We start from the raw sequence: 17,940 nt of genomic DNA, 5'->3' as shown, positions 1-17,940 counted from the left end.
GCCTGAGCCTTTCATTTCATTTCATTTCATTTCATTTCATTTCATTTCATTTCAAAAGCAGAAGTCCTGCAGAGAGTGTGGGGCCAGTGGGGAACTCCCATATTTGCTCCAAGCTCCCTGCAGTGCCTGAGCCTTTGAAGTGTACAAGAACCCTTGCAGGGCTTCTGCTTTTGAAATGTACAAAAGCCGTGCCAGGGCTCTTGTAGATTTCAGAACGAGAATCGGAGCAGATCCTGCATGAGCCGAGACTGCTTTAGTCCCAGCTTGCCCCGTTTCCAACTGTGCCTCTACCTCTCCTGCCCTCTGTGGAGTTGGTGCTGGGGGGAACCAGATTTAAAGCTGGCTTCCCTCCAGCACCTGCTCTCCCCTTTGCTGCCTTTTTCTGATAAAGGCAGCAAGTGGGGGGAAAACAACTAATCACATCACTAATTGACTATCCAATAAGCTTATGCTTATTGGATAATTGACAAATCGCTATATCCCTCAACTGGAACAATTTTTATAGTGAGGGTACTGAGAGCTATTGAGCCAATCTCTAAATCCTGTATATAAATGGTATGTTGGGGTGCTGCAGCATTCATAGAATCATAGAGCTGGAAGAGACCTCAGGAGGTCATTAAGTCCAGCCATCTGCCCAACTAAATCAACCCAGCCAGGGCTTTGTCAAGCCAAGACTTAAAAACCTCTAGGGATGGAGATTCCACCACCTCCCTAAGTAACCCATCCCAGCACTTCACCACTCTTCTAGTGAAATAGCTTTTCCTAATTTCCAAACTAGACCTCCCCCACTGTAACTTGAGACCACTGCCCCTTGTTCTGCCATCCGTCACTACTATGAACAGCCTTTCTCCATCCTCTTTGGATCCTCCCTTCAGGAAGTTGAAGGCTGCTATTAAATTCCTCCTCACTCTTTCTCTTCTGAAGACTACACAAACCGAAATCTCTCAGTCGCTCCTCATAGGTAATGTTCTCCAGCCCTCTAATCATTTTGGTCGCCCTCTGTTGGACCCTTTCCAATGCATCCACATCCTTTCATAGTTCCATTACCTATGGTTCGGCCCTTAGGATGGGTACACATTGGCAAGTCATAAGAATATATTGTGAACATTTGGCTGAGATTGTATTATTTAGGTATCATTCAACAGGTTATCTTCACTTCCGAGGAATGGGAAAAATTATAAGGGGAGGGTTTTTTAATAAGGATAAGGAAATGTTATATCTTTAACTAAGCCGTAAGTAATATTATGTTGTAGAACTTAATGTGAAAACTGTTCTTATGACAGAATTGTATTTGTGATGCTATTGTATTTGTGATGCTATAGTTTAGTCATGTCTGGGTTTCTGTAATATATTCTGTATTACAGAATGGCTATTTCCAGAGAATTTTTATGACACTATGTCTTTCTGGACAGAAACTTGGCAAAAGGGAGTTGTTCAGGAATAACAATGCAATATCACTTTTTATGTAAGAGCAGTAGAAAAAACAAAATATTTAATGACAAGAATCATATAGTAGCCCAATGTCTGTGACTCTAACGCTGAAATGCTGGCTGCTCCCTCTGGGCGGCTCTTTTGCCTGAGTCGCGCTCTTCGCCTCCTGCCATGGCACTCGACTGACTTCTGCTACACTCAGCTAGGCCGCCGCGGGGGAGCAAGTGGCCATTTGGGTGCTGCGGTACGTGCTGCAGGGGGAGCGCGGGTCCTAAACGGTTGCTTGTGCCGTTTGCTCCCCCGCGATGGACCGGCTGAGTGGCGCGGAAGTCAGCCGAGCACCATGGAGGGAGGCGAATGGAGGGCGGGGCAGTGACATATATGGCCAGGCCACACCCACTTCCCCTCCCGCCGTGGCGCTCGACTATGTCACTGCCCCGCCCTCCATTCACCTCCCACGGTCGCGCTCGGCTGACTTCTGCGCCGCTTAGCCGGGCCGCCGCGGGGGAGCAAGCAGAGCAAGTAGCCGTTTGGGCTCCCCCGCGGCAGCCCAGCTGAGTGGTGCAGAGGTCAGCCGAGCGCCATGGCGGGAGGTAAAGGGGGGCGGGGCAGTGACGTACATGGTATGGGAGCGGGGCATGGACGAGCGTGCATCTGCGATGGAGACAGAGGAGAGCGGAGAAAGAGTGAGAAGCAGGAGGGGGAGAAGAGAAAGAGAGAGAGATGGGAAGAGAGAGGAAGAAGGCGGAGGAGAGCTGAGAGAGAGGGGAGGCAGTAGGAGGAGGAGAGAGAGAGAAAGAGAGACAGAGCGAGAGACTGGAGGCTCAGGAGAGAAGAGGTGGAGGAGAGACCTGAAAATCCAATCTTATGACGGGCTAATTGGCTAGTACTTTATAGATTTGCATATGAATCCCATACAATTAGGAATGGATAAATATTCCTGGTTTGTTTTTAATATTCATTCCTCTTTCTTTGGCTTGCCTTTTTATAATTTGGTTAATCTAATACAAGCAATACATCTTTTAATGTTTTCATTTCCCAGCCATTCTTGTACAGTTGCTATTAGATATTTGCAGCCATAGTGATAAAGTACAGCCGCTCTCCGAGTTACAAACAAGTTACGGACCAACACTTGGTCTGTAACTCCAAGTGTTCATAACTCGGATCCCATAGATTTACATGTCGACCGCACTGTTCGTAAGTGCGGATCGCTGTTCGTAACTCGGTTCTGTATTTACAACCGCTTTGGTCATAAGTGCGGATGGTCGTAAGTGGAGGTGGTCGTAACTCGGGGAGCAGCTGTATATATTTTTAGTTGAAGTCTGAGGAGCTTTAAACAAGTCCCTGTTTAATTTCATTAAATTATTTATTTAGAAGACCAGTGATTAAATATCTGGCAAATATATATCATGGGTTAACTCTTGCACTCATTTTCATAATATTTTACCAGAAATCTTTCAACTTTAGATATTCCCAGAAATTATAAAGGTGGCTGGCTACCTGTACCATGCTATTTCCTCCAGGGGTTTTGTTTGTTTTTGTTTTTGCAATGCTTGCATCTGGATTTTTGTCAGTATTCTTTCAGCGAGAGGGATTTAAAATCCTAACTGTTTCAAATAGTATGTCCTTTTAAAATAATTATATGGATAATCTATACAAACAGCATACCCTATGTATATTACAGTTCAATCTTCTTGGTATGAAGAGTCTTTTAAGAATCTAATAAGAGTCTTGCATATGCTGCCTCCCTCCTGCAACTATTATAAATGCAGTGTAGGACTGCATGCATAAGTGCTGGAATTAGGGGTGCTGCTGCAGTCCCTGCTTTGAAGTAGTGTTCATTATATATGGGGTTTATAGTTTGGTTCAATGGGTGTCTGCATACTCACTGTACAGAGTGTTCCAGAATCCCAGACTGTATGTGTGGATTTGATAGTGAAACTAATACAGAGACTAACAAAGAGAGCGATTGCCATTGTTGTCTCTTTAAATAATAAAACCGTGGATTAGTTTAATGTCTTATGATCTTGTTAATCACTTAAGAGGAAAGCTGTTTTTTTTTTTTTAATGGGAGGGTCCTAAGTTTGTGGAATGCTCTGCCTATATGGGAATTGCCACCCACTGTCTTTACCAGAGCCTTTTGCACAGTAGGCCATTCCATTGCCTTCTGTGTTGCAGGCCAGTCCAGTCTTTATCATTTTCAGAGCAAGTATGTAGTCTGGACTGAATAACTGAAAGATTGGGCTTTTTGGTTTTGAAAAGAGACAGATAAGAACACAATAGAAAATTGCAAAACTATAAAATAAAGCAACAAATATTCAAAGATGATGCTATACACAAAATTTTCCCACCAACTCCCCTGGGAGGAAAAGGGAGGGGGAGAGAGAGAGAGAATGAATCACATGTGACAGGTGTTAGATGTGACTGCTGGAAGGCACTGTGAACTTATGTAAAATAGAAATTAATGAATGCTACAGAGAAAGTAAATTGGGTATCTCTGTTTACAGTGTTCCATCATACAGATTATATCCAATAAAACTGAAAGGAAACCACTTTCAAATTTATAAAAAGAAACATCTCTTTAAAAGAACACACTATGGTCTTGCAGAACTTAGCAATAGCTGTTGACTGTTTAACATTTGGTGAAAGAAGGACTGAACTATATGGATGGTCAGAAAATCTGAATCCTGTTGAATGTGACTTTAAAAAGCCCTTGGCTTTCCATGGAGGCAGGTTATTGTATAACTGCCCACTACTGGGGTTCTTATGCTAATCTTCTGGAGCTAGCCACTACTAGAGACAAGACACCAGACTAGAGAAGCCCTGGTCTGTTTGTGTTTCAATGAAATCTAATTTTTGTTGTGGTAACTTAGAAAAAAATGTAAATTGTAATTTTTCTTTGAATTGTATTAAAAATACCTGTACAGTGAGCAGTACCCTTTATTCTGGTAAGAGAAAAGGTTAACTTTATTGTTTAGATTTGTGTTTTTTCTTATACAGTTTCTATAAAAAAGGTTAATTTGTTTTTCCACAAATTATCTGGGCATCCGTGGCATTGGCTATTCCAGGCTCTTCCTTACAGGGACTGTTTCTTTCTCTGTACAGTGCATAGAACAATGGGGCCTCACTTTCAGTTGCCCTGTACACATCGTCCTAATATGGATAATGTGTGTTGTGGAATAAGCTAATTTTTGAAGTCAAGGGAATAAGGCAGTATTGCACTCATAATATGGAAGTGAAACAGTTAGGGGAAAAGCGACGAGGAGTTAGGGGAAAAGTTGTTTTCTTTCTAGCATATATGGCTGCTCTCCAGATCTGGTCACAGAGCATTGCATGATGGGTCTGTTTCAACAAAAAACTGTAGATCAATGTTAAGAAAAGCAAAGAATTAGAACTTTTTGCCTTTCAAGATGTGAAAAGATACTTTGTTACCGAATCAATAAAAAATGCACAAGTGTGCTTTTAATTAATTACAGTAGTGCATTGAATGTCTCTGTGTCAGTAATGATGTGCAGGAGTGACAGGGAAAAGTATACAAAGATGGAATTCATTAATCTTACATACATTTTCGGTGTTTCTCATCATTATGAAAAATCAGTTCTCCATATTTAATATGTCTCTCTTGTGTCTAGTTTGGATAATATATGAACAAGTGATGATTGCTGCTCTGGACTGTAGTCGGGATGACTTGGCATTGGTAAGTTGTCAAGCTGATTTTTCATCAAACCTTAAGGTTTTTTTAATTCCTCCTCCCCCGCCCCCCATGAATCTATTCCATATCAGTCCTTTGGACGGTTTTATTGGATACTAGGAAGTATGTAGCCTGGACTTGTAGGCTCTCAAATGTACTAGTGGGGAGAAAGTTCCTTCACCCACCTTAATGTGTAATTCTTATTTAGGGAGGTCATGTTTTTTCTAGCTATGAAAATATTTCTAACTACTCTGATATGGGCTGAATATCAGGAATAATATTAAAACTGCCATAATGTCTAGAGAATATTTGTTGTAAACTCTCTCAAATTTTTATCACTTTCTCGAACATTTACAGATAAGTGTCAGTGCTGTATATGTGAATTTAAATGCATGATAACTGCTAGCATTTAACAAGAGGCACGCAGCCCAGTGCTTGTTCAAGGCATTTAGAAAGCCAATATGTGTGATTCAGCTGCTTGCTGTGTTTTTAGATGAATATTAAAGCAAATATTTTGGCCATATCCTTTATTACTACTTTATGATATATAAAGAAAATCATAAACTTAAATATGCTTTTTTTTTAAAAAAAAAATTACAAATGTAGTATTCTTGTATTCCCTCCTCCCCATAAATCCTGAGGAGGAAAAGCAGGAGCTGAAGTTACAGCCTGGTGTGACATCATTTTTTACCTCCCTGAAAGCACGCTACAGTCGTCCTGCGAGAAGAAAGGAGAGGACCTGATAGTTACATGACACTTGATAATACACTGTTAAAATTGGGGAGGGCTTCTATTGGCTCCAGAGAGAACAGCATAAAACCCATGTAAAATGACTGGTAATAAGGTGGAAACATGGTTTAACAAATATTGGATACAGGCAGTCCCCTGGTTACATGGATCCGACTTACATCGGATCCCTACTTACAAACGGGGTGAGGCAACCCCGCACTAGCTGCTTCCCCCCAGCAGACCAGAGATACGCGAAGCTAGCGCGTCCCCCCCCCCCCCCCCCCCCAGCAGACCAGGGAGACGCGGAGCGGCTTTTCTCAGCAGACACCTCAGCTTGAGAATAAAGGACTGAGGGAAGTGAGGTGTGGGAGAATAAAACTGAGCTCTGGAGAAATGTTTGGCTAGAGTTTCCCCTACAATATGTACCAGTTCCGACTTACATACAAATTCAACTTAAGAACAAACCTACAGTCCCTATCTTGTACATAACCCGGGGACTGCCTGTATATTAAAACTAAAAAACAATGCCTTTGTAATTAAAGACTTCTTCAAGTTACTGCATTTCTGCCATAGAAGTTAGTCAGCAGTAGAAAAATGCTTTTTCAGAATACTTCCATATACTCTTGAAATAGATCAACATTCTTGTGAATAGCTTTGTTAGTACAGTAAAGGAGCCTTTTTATATTTTAATTTGTTACAGGGAAACGTTGGTCTCTAAAGTGTAAAAAGCCTTTTGGATAGCTCATTCAACCATTTGTTTTTAAGCCTGCTACTTAGACACAGGGGAGAAATTGAAGTTTTTAGCTAAGACTTCTTAAAATTGTTGTGTTGTTATTGGACTGATTATTCCTCCAGCATATCATATAAGAGGCCTGAAGACAGATTATTTGTAATTGTAGTTCGTTAATTGCAATTAACTCACAAAAATAGTGATTAATCAGTACTATAAAAAATGAAGTACCAATTTTAATAATAAATTTATTAAACGTTTTGGATTTTTTTTGCATTTCAAATATATTGGTTTCAGTTACAATACAGAATACGAAGTATACAGTGCTCACTTTACATTATTTTTATTACATGTATATGCTCTATAAACAAAATAAATAGTATTTTTCGGTTCATCTCATACAGTTACAGTGGTGTGCACTCATGACCGTGAGAGCATAATTTACAAATTTAGATTTTGTTGTTGAGCAGCTGTATTCAAAAGCAAAACAATCTAAAACTTTAGAGCAGGGCTACTCAACTTTGGAAGGCCCAGGAACCACAATGATACTCAGCACATGCTGAGGGCCGCTACTTAAGTGTGGTTGCATATATATATGCAAATAGCTTCTTTCACGCTGGCGGGTATAAATATAAAGATTAAGGCAAGGCTACACAACATGCAGGCCCCAGTTAATTCATTTCTGCTGATATTAATACAATGCAGTATTTGACAGCACTTTTGACGAGTAATGACAGCTCAGGAATTTAACTACTAAAACACATATCAACAGGAGGCCGTTATATTGACTACTTTTCTATCTTGGCTGCCACCTGTGGGCCGTGTTTTGAGTCCTTGCGTCAACCCAAACTGCACTGTGGGCCACAAACAAACAGGCTGCGGATCTCATGCAGCCCACGGGCCACGTGTTGAGTAGCCCTGCTTTACCATAAGTAAATTGTGAATGGCTAGGACTCCAGATTCTCCAATCATGAAGGAGTGAATCAGGCCAAAATTTCTATTAGAAACTCACACCCCCCTTTTTAAAATGTTTAAACATTTTCTTCACACCCTTAGCTCTGGTGGAGCTGTGTGTATAATTAATTCTTCTCACCCTGCCTCATCTTATGGAAAGCTCAGAGGAGAAAGAAGGAACTGACCAAAGCCATCAGTTTCCCTCCCTGTTCTTTCAGGCAGCCAAATAGAGTGTAGTGCTAATGTAGCTCACACAGACTCATTCCAATCCCTCCCGGTTGCAAGCAACACAAAGAAACATCATTGAACCGAATCATCCAGAGCTAGAAAACATGATCTTGTTAGTATCCAATGAGCCCAGACTGCAATGGTGCAATTTCATGTAACGTGACTCCAGACTTAGAAAAATGGTTTACTAGCACTCAGAGTGAATGCCCAAGACAAGAATTGTTGCTCTGAACAACAATTTATCATATAAAGCCACAACTATTTGGCAGTAATTTTTTGTAATTGCTTGAAATGCTGTTTTAGTGTCTTTAAGGGAAAATGTAAATAAAACTAATGAATGATTTCATCCTTACTTTAATCATCAGAAAAGAATTTGCATTTTTAAATTGAAATTTTATAGGCCATAAATCTACCATATAGTCCAGTGTTATCTGGATATTCTGTATCTTCAATATAGAAATATGCTCCGCACTTGTGCAGTAGGTTTTTTTTTTTAAAAGCACAATAGATTTAGCAGACAAACTATGGCTCTTCCACTTTACAACTGGATCCATGCATGATAGATTCCTACATATACAGCTAGCCTGCCTGAAGTAAATGTAAACAAACAGATTTAGTGAAACACAGATCCAACTGCAGAATCAGAACTTAAATGTATCACCACCACAGCAGTCACAAAGGCAAAACAAAATCCACTGGGTTAGAACATCATGGACTATTCAATGCCCAACATTCATAGAACCTTTGACCAAGACAACATTAGAATTATGGGATAATAAATGAAGAAAACTATGATCAGGGTTACACTAAACTAGCCAGATTTCCAGAAGTGCTCAGGCCCTGCAGAATCTGTTGTTTCTTAAGTAGATCTTTTGAAAATGGGGCTTGATGTGATTATTTTAACAGACACTGCACTTCAAAAATACATCCATCCATAAGAGACCACATTGGTTAGTTTAATTACTGCCTTGCAGCCTACTGGACTAAGAATATTTTTTTAGGTTTCCTCACAAACTTAAAATTATAATCTCAGACTTACAGTAATATCTAATATAGAAGATGAAAGGAAATTAACAATACAGTAGAATCCCAGAGTTACAGACACCTCAGGAATGGAGACGGTTTGGATTTATTGGTAGAACCCTGCACAAATACAAAATTAGTATCCACTAAAATGAGCCACGGATATCCACATCCAAAACCAAAGATACAGATACCCACATATATAAAGTCTGGAGAAGCCTCTTCCTGCGATGGGCCTGGGCACCCAGCAGGGAGGAGCTGCTCTGACTGGGACATCACTGCAGCTCTGGCCTGTGGGGTGCTCTGCCCCGTGGGGTGCCCTGACCTGCTGCAGGCATGGGCTTCTCCATCCCAGCCAGAACAATCTCTGTCGGCCAGGTGCCCTGCAGGCGGGGGGGAGAGGGAAGGCGCTGCAGGAAGGGATTGTTCTGGCCAGGCTGTCCCCACTCATCCTCCTTCAATCAATTAACCAGTTAAATAACATGTTCAACCAGTTAATCAATTAAACGGGATTTTACATCCCTAATATCCATGGATTTGCCGGGCTCTACTCATAGACTCTAAACTTTTAAACTCTGAAAACAATATATATTTTTTGTAAATGGCTGGATCTTTCTCCGCTTGGAGTCTGTGGCTTGTCTATATATTCCGGAATCCTTTTGGCATCACAGGACCAGAAATTAGGAGACTTTCTCCAGGCATTGCTGTGATTCTCCTCTGGTTATGGTAGGAAGTGCTGGTGACAAATATGTCTTCTGATTTTTCTTTTAATTTGATAAGTAATGATTGTCACTAAAAGTTAAATCACTAACTCAGAGGAATTTATTTTATTTATTTAGTTTTGTCTTCAAGAGCTAAGACGACAGTTCCCTGGAAGCCACAGAGTTAAGCGATTAACTGGCATGCGATTTGAATACATGGAAAGGTAATGGCTGAATTTAAAAACCTAATTTGTGTCTGAAAAAGGTAGTTATCTTTTTTTAAAAGCAGTTCTTCTGACAGTAACACTTGGAGCAGAGGGAATGAATTCAGTGTTCTTTCCTTTTTATAAAACGAATATGGTTTATGATGAGCTTACTGTGCTTAGGTGTTTCTGTTGTTTTTTGGCTAGCACAACATTACAAGTATTAAGTATCAGAGGGGTTAGTCTGGATCTGCAAATACTGTTAAGTATTGTAATCTTCCATTTGGACTTGATAGATTTAGAAGGTCCTTTACTTGCCTTCCTCAGATTGTAGACAGTAAAACACTGCACAGGTTTTGGCAACACAAATCCATGCCTCATCTATAAACCAACATTTAATTCACCTGGTCCAGAATTTCAAATACCATTCAAAACCATTGCCCTGCCCAAATAACTGATGAATATAACTCTTTTCCCAAGCTTTGTCCTTATGGGAAAAGCCCTAATAGGATTTTTAGAAAGGACTCCAGAAACATTATAAAATGTAAAATAAAAAACTAACCCTTCTCGGTGCTTTTGCTCTAGCCTACTGAAGGACTATTACTCTTACATTTTATATAGGATTGTTCAGATAACTTACAAATTGGCTCAGTGTCCATAATATAGAACTTTTCTCGCAAGGGTGACCCTAGGAGTAGGCTCTGTCTAGGGCACCTCTAGTCTTTGCCTGATTTTCACATTTGGAAACATTGTATATCAAATTCTGGTATCTTGTTCCAAAATAATTTACTTGTGGTGTGGCAGCTAGCAATTTTGCAAATTTTGGCTTCTATATCTAGCATGAACTATTTCCTGCAACACTCGGCTCACTGTGTTGGCTTTTGAGGGGTAGAGCATGTGGGCCACACTGATTCCAGGATATTGGTCATGTAAAAGGGAAAAAGCCCATTTTCATTGAATAGATGTTTGCCATCCTTTTCCTTGCAAATATTTTGAAACTGTAAATTGATATGAAGCCTATTGTTTGGATTGAAATGAATGGAATGCTGGGCTCTCCCGTGGCAGCAGGAGGCTAAAGCACCTAAGCAAGACCAATTTTACATCCACTCTTCTGCAAAATAAGTTAATTTGAGGTGTTTTGCTAATCTTTCCCCATAATTGTTAGCTCTGGCTTACACACATTGGTTTCATGAACTGGAATCTGTATGGTTAGGGAATGGGTGGTGGTAATTATTTTTCAAGCCTGCTGAAAAGTGTGAAGGTCAGCTCTGCCTACTTTTACGTGTTTCTCTTCAAATTTGTATGATTCAACTAGAGATGTTGGTCCATGCCTTCGACAAATGAACTCTTACTATAGGTATGTAAACGAGGGTATGGTTGGCCAGACTATTGTATTCTGTCTTAACAGTGGCCAGTGCCAAATCCTTTTGGCAGTTAGTTTTATGGATATGTGGAGTATAGGGTTGTCCCTGACAGTCTTGGCTAATAGTCCTTGATGGACCTGTACTGCAGGAACTTCTCATTCTTTTTTTTGAACCTAAACTTTTGGCCTTCACAACATCCACTCACAATGAGTTTTATCATTTGGTTGGTTGTTTTGTGAAGTAGTACTTCCTTCTGTGGTATTTTTTAAACTCCTACCTGTTAATTTCATAGGGTATTTTTTAAACTGCTACCTAGTTCCTTATCTTATGTGGAGGAGTAAATAATAGTTTACTATTCACTTTATTCACACCACCTCTGGTCCAGGTGCCGTAGTCCTCCTCAAGACTTCCTTGACAGGAATTTTGCTTGAGTAACTGTGTAAGGACAGTAAAATTCAGGGACTGGTACATGTTTCATGGCAGCTAGATAAGATCATCTTAATACTAAGTATAGAAAATGCAACAAGGCTGTTACGTAAGTATGGAGTCAATCATAAATTTTTTTAACCAAATAATTCAATCAAATCAGCATTTTCTCAAATTTACCTCTATTTCTATTGGTATCTGTATATAGGTATGATGATGCCATCCAGCTATATGACAGAATTTTACAAGAAGATTCAACCAATACAGTAAGTTAAATGATATCGCTGGAAGAAATAATAAATAGTTTTAATGCAGCCTAACCTTTTCATAGTATAACTGTAGTGAAATCATTGGGTATTTTATCAATCTTTTTTAAAAACTTCCTAGTTTAATATTCTAGCATTTAATTGTTTTTTAGAATTATTTCCTTTCCTTTCATCAAAAGGATTCATGGTTGCTTTTTTTTTTTTCTTTTTCTGTATATGTCTATCATTTGAAATGACAGTCCTGCCCATTGACCTCAATGTCTGTGCTATGGCTGGAAGTGAGCCTTCCCATCTAGGTAGACAGATTCACGTTGATGGAGCTTGGGCCCGTGTACTTAATACTAGCAGTGTGAATGTTGTGGATTGGGCTGGAGCTCAGGCTGCCAAACCATTATTTAGGTGGCAATCCAATACTAGATGCTAGACAATTAAAGCTATCCTATCATGTCTCTCCTATCCCTATCGTCTGTTAACCTGATTTTGAAAATGTAATTTAAATATGTTCTGGAAATGTCTGATTTGTACAATAATAATAAATTGATTATTTAATAGCTGGGAAGTTATAAATTTGCTCTCGAGTTAACCTGCAATTCACTATACAGTGTGCCCACTTTAAAAAATCAGTGAGAAGAGATTTTGGGCTACTGGCATCATCCATTCAGATGGCACTTGCAGTCCTGTAATGCTATGTGTTCTTAAGCATTACTTCAGTGCTGGTATGTAGTGGAATTGCTTTGCAGGACTTGCTTGTGTGAGTCTTTATCTTACCACTTGAAATGTAAAATATTTTGAAGGGGCAAATAATTGACTTTTTCTACCTGATACCTCATCAGTGTGTCAGTTGTTGGGTAAAGTTGGAAGTTACAATGATACGGTAAAGGTAGGCTTGGGTCTTTTGTGTGACATTTAACAGAATCTGGAATCAGTGCCAGTGCATTAAAAAAGGTAGTCAATATTCCTTTTTAATTTAATAATGATTTCTTGTTTTATTTTTATATTAACAAACTTTTCTCTGTATTCTTAGGACTTAATCCTGTGGGTTTGTTGTTTAGTTTTAACTAATCATAACAGTTGTTTGACTATTAGTGATAGCACCTATGTATCTTTTGAGCTCTTTAGCATAATTTCTCTATATATGTAAAAAAAACATTTTTCTGTGGGATGATAGTGACGTCATCATGTCACAGAGTCCACAGGCTGGGGGGTAGGCACATATGAGTAAAGCACCAACCCTAGTCCTGCCCCTTTTGCTCCAGGCCTTGTCCCTGGAGCCACGCTTCACCCACTGACAGCCCGGGGGTGGTGATGTGTGTGTACAATAAGGGGCCTGGGCTGACTGGGGCGAGGAAGGCTTCTGTGGCTGGGGATGAGGTGGGGGGGATTGGGGCTTGCCCCAGAGGAGGGCGAGACAAGGCCCAGGCTGGTGCAGCTGCAGCCTGGCTTTAGTGGCTGGGTGGACAGCTGGGGTTTCTTACCCTCCCCCGAGAGGGCGTTTGGTGAGTGTAGCGAGCAGGGAGCTGCCCTAGTTATTTTTTTTAATTTATAAAATTGCACTTCCATGCTCCAGACATCAACTAAATTAAACTAATCTTTGTAATCTGTACCCATTTTCCAGGGCTAAGTAATGTTTGTGGGGGGAAGGGGTTTGGACAGACAGGTAAAAATCTGATGCGGTTACACGATTATTCAATTAATCAGTTTCTGACATCTTCAGTCATAATTATTCTGTGTCTTTGTCAGGAGGCTTGTGCTGTAGTCTAGTATTTTCTTTTTAAAAAATACGTTACTAGAAGATTTACCCAACGTTGCTTGGGTCCTTAACGCATAACTTTTCTTTTTCATCATTTAAATTGTTCTGGCGTGGGGCTAGGGATGAGAGGTTCAGTATGCATGGTGCCATGCTGGGGAGAGTGGACATTCCAACCCTCTCTCACCACAGCAGCTTGGGGCCAAGTGAGAAGTGCCTGTCCTTGGTTGTTGCAGCTGCAGCAGGAACAGCAGGGGGAAGAGTGCATGTCCCACAGCTGAGACACTTAGACAAACTCTCTGAAATGTACAATAGATAGCTGTACCTTTTCCCACCCTTTCCCAATATAGAGCAAAGTGTTCAATACAGAGCAAAATAGTGGTGGTGTTTTAAAGATGACTGTAGAATAGATAGGGTCAGTCTTGTATTTGAAGAGTGAAAGTCAAATAGACATTTTTGCTGAATTGTCAGGTATTGGAATTGTTTATGGCTTCTACCTATTAATAATTTTTATGCACACATGTGGCTTCTGTAGGAAAATAATTTTTTCAGGATTTTAAACAAGAAACCATTTCTGAGTTTGTCTTGGCACTCACTTTGCCATGAAGCATTTTTTCTGTTCTGCTGACACATGTTGTTGCTTAGATATATTAAACATTTTCTGCTTGGCAAGTACTGTAAGAGAAACACAGACATTTTGTTCATACAAGTCTTGTAGAAATCACACACTTCATGGATTGACAGTTTCAGACAAAAATATGGTTGAGAACTATACAAAGATTAAGAAATTCATTTAAGATGCAGAAGACTCCCTAATTGCGGTAAGTGGAATTAAGAACTCAAGTTCATGAAATCCAAAAGTATATCTTCATGTCAGTTTTTATTGGATTTGAAACTACTGAATTAAGAAAATTACCAGAAGAATAACTCTTTGTAAGCATGAAAGATTGTCTCATTCACCAGCAGATAAAAGATATTATCTCACCTGCCTTGTGTCTAATATCCCAGGACTAACATGGCTACAGCAAAATACCGAACAAATACATTATTGAACTATTTAAGGATGGAGATTGGAGTTGGTGGTTAATTTTGTATATACGTAAAAGCATTAACATTTCATTCTCCCTTGCAGATTTCTAGCTGGAACTAAAGTAAGTCACTCGTAGAATCATTGGGTTGGAAGAGACCTCAGGAGGTCATCTAATCCAACCTCTTGCTCAAAGTAGTTCCAACCCCAATTAAATCATTCCAGCCATGGTTTTGTTAAGCCTGGCCTTAAAAACATCTAAGGGTGCAGATTCCACCACCTCCCTAGGCAACCTGTTCCAGTGCTTCCTCTACACTCCTAGGGAAATAGTTTTTCTTAATATCTGACCCAGACCTCCCCTAACTGCAACTTGAGACCATTGCTCCTTCTGTCATCTACCATCACTGAGAACGCCCAAGCTCCATCTTCTTTGGAATCTCCCCTCATTCTTCTCTTCTGCAAACTATATAAGCTCTGTTCCCTCAGCCTCTCTTCATAAATCATGTGCCTCAGTCCCCCAATCATTTTTGTTACCCTCCGCTGGACTCTCTACAATCTGTCCACATCTTTTCTGTTGGGAGAAGGGGCAAAATTGGATGCATTACTCCATGTGTGGCCTCACCAGTGCTGAAGAGAGAGAAATAATCACTGCCTTCAATCTGCTGTCAGCGCTCCTACTAATGCAGCCCAGTATGCCATTAGCCTTCTTGGTAACAAAGGCACATTATTGACTAATATCCAGATTCTCATCCACTGTAAACCTGAGGTCCTTTTCTACAGAACTGCAGTCAGCCCCCAGCCTGTAATAGTTTCATGGGGATTCTTCCATTGTCCTTGTTGAACCTCATCATGTTTCTTTTGGCCTAATCCTGCAATTTGCCTGTCATTCTGAACCCTGTTTCTGCCTTCGAGTATCTATGTCTCCCCCCAGCTTCGTGTCATCTATGAATTTTCTGAGGATGTAATTCATCTCATCGTCCAGATAATTAATTAAGATATTGAAGAAATCTAGCCCCAGAACCACCTCTGTGAGCACTCCACTTGGTACCAGCTGCCAACTAGACCTCAACTATTGATCACAACTTGTTGAGCCCGACAATCTAGCCAGCTTTCTGTCCACCTTATAGTCCATTCATCCAAGCCATATTCTTGAACTTTCTGGCAAGAATACCACGGGATACTTTATTAAAAGCTTTGTTAAAGTCAACATATATCACACTCCTCACTTCCCCATATCTGCTATTTCAGTTATCTTAACATAGAAAGTGCTTATATTGGTCAGTCATGACTTGCCCTTGGTGAATCTGTGTTTTACTACTAAATATGTAGATGGTATTTATTTGTTCTGCAGGGGAGGTGAGAAGGGAGGGGTGGAGGAGGAAAGGCACACAGGAGCAATGCAGGAACCCCTTGTGGAGAGGCCCCGGGGAGAGTCTCACAACAAGCATTGGCTGAAATTCTTCCTCAAGGCCTCTCTGAGCGCTGCCCCTTGATGTGCTTGTTGAATTACGCAGGTGTCTGGATGCTTTTAAGCCTTGGCCAGCTGTTCAGCCTCTGCTCCCCACCCTGGCAGGAAAGTCTCCCCCTTTTTCTCACAAAGGTTGTGGAGCACATAGCAAGCCACCACCATGAAGGGGATGTTTCGCTCACTGTGGTCCAGGTGGATGAGGAAAGTCCTGAACATTCCCTTCAAGTGGCCAAATGCACACATACCCACCACGCGGCACCTGCTCAGCCTGGTTTTGAAGTTCTCTTTGGTGGAGTCCAGGCTGCCTTCGTAGGCCTTCATGAGCCAGGGGAGCAAGAGGTAGGCTGGGTCGACTATGATGCACATGGGCATGTCTATGTCCTCAACCCTGACGGTGTGCCCAGAGGAAAAGAGTGAAGCCCTACGAAGGCAGCCTGGACTCCTAGGGTGCATTGGTTTGGTGTCCCGCGAAGGCATAGGCAGGGAGGAGTGGTGTGAGAGACTTGACTGTATAGAGGAGCCCCTGAAACCATGTTTCTTGTTTCCTGACCAAGCAGCCACAGGAACTGTGCACCCTCCTGGTACATTCCCTAGAGTGCTTCTGGGGACTCTAAGTTCAAGGCAGGCTCCAGTCAGTATGGGCGTGCTATTTTGAAGTAATTTGGAGCTATTTTGATGCTCCCCCATAGTGTGGATGTGCCATTTCAATATTGTTATTTTGGGAATTATTATTTTGATTTTACTTATTTCAAAAATATTTCCTGGTGTTGACATGCCCTAAGAGTTTATAATCTATGATGTGGCTAAGATAGGAGGGACAGAGAGAGACTGGGGAGACAGAAGTAGAAGGGGCTAAAACCCCCATAATGCAAACTTGCTTCTGGAACCCAAAACTGAACTTGGGAGTTCTGAGTCTCTGAAATCATCTGTTGTCAACATATAGCTATAAAATCTAGTGACAAGGACTGTGTCTTGTTTTCCTGTAGGGCGAGGTGCACATTAAGGTTAGTAGTCTGCTGCTGCTATCAATTATTGTGTTAGCTGTGTTGTGGAGTTGGTATGGTTCCAAATAGAATTTCTCTTTTTTTTCTTCAGTTTAAAAAAATTATAAGAATTTGTATTAAAACTATTAAAAGATCATCGAGGGTAGAAAGTTAGGAAGAGTCAGAATTTTTACCTCAGCAATCTTAAATCAGCCTTTTTAAGAGTATGCATCATGATGCAGGGTTTTGTTAGCTAAAGAGCAGTTGTAAAATTATTGAAACACCTTTATAAAATGTTAAAAATTTGGTTTTACAAAAACAATTTGGAGCTAGGTTCAACTTTTAACTTCTTCATTTTATGGAGTATATATTTATAATCTAGATCTTAATATCTCCATCAGCCGTTTTAACAATATTATCACTGGGTTTCTAATAGCATTATTGTAGATGATTTACGAATAAACCTGTAAGTAATCTGTCTCTCTTAGGTATTTATATACCCCTAATTATCATAGAATGTGACCATATCACAGTCTTGAATGTGTATATCCTCATAACACTTATCTGGGGCAAGGCAGTGCTATTATCCTATTTTGAAGATCGGGAGCATAGACACAGAGATGAAGGGCTAGATCCACAAAAGGATATAGGCATGTAACTGCTATTTTAGGCACCAAAAGCAAACATTGATTTTCAAAACTGTGGCTCAGCAGCCACCTATAGTTATAGGCTCCGAGGCTTCTACTAGTGAAGTTACCAAGGTGTCTGAATTTCTGCTGATGGTCATATGAATAGCCATCCTAGTTCTGATGCCACCAGGCAGGATCCCCAGAGTAAGTGTTCTTTCTCCTATCTTCTTTGCCCTGTGTACCATTACTGGAGCTGGGGCTGTGGTGCTATTTTTAGTATCATGGTTCTGGCCTCAGAAGCTGCCACCAGCTGTAGCTGTTCCCAGGGCAGGGCCGCATA

The 17,940-nt window shown here is 40.6% G+C and overlaps 1 protein-coding gene across 4 annotated transcripts in view; it reads left to right on the top strand.

The window, feature by feature from the left end:
• The window catches only part of EMC2 (ER membrane protein complex subunit 2), a 55,682-nt gene that overhangs the window by 8,761 nt on the left and 28,981 nt on the right, over positions 1 to 17,940 (top strand). For all 4 annotated transcript variants that reach the window (XM_006113019.3, XM_025179592.2, XM_075920216.1 and 1 more), the window contains exons 3-5: positions 5,064 to 5,128; positions 9,626 to 9,711; positions 11,689 to 11,746. In XM_006113019.3, the coding sequence (XP_006113081.1) occupies positions 5,064 to 5,128; positions 9,626 to 9,711; positions 11,689 to 11,746 (209 nt within the window). The remainder of the gene's footprint in view (positions 1 to 5,063; positions 5,129 to 9,625; positions 9,712 to 11,688; positions 11,747 to 17,940) is intronic.

Source organism: Pelodiscus sinensis, chromosome 2, assembly GCF_049634645.1.
Source record: "Pelodiscus sinensis isolate JC-2024 chromosome 2, ASM4963464v1, whole genome shotgun sequence".
NCBI classification, from domain to species: Eukaryota; Metazoa; Chordata; order Testudines; family Trionychidae; genus Pelodiscus; species Pelodiscus sinensis.
Note: the sequence above shows the minus strand (reverse complement) of the source record. Positions and strands in the feature narration are given on the sequence as shown.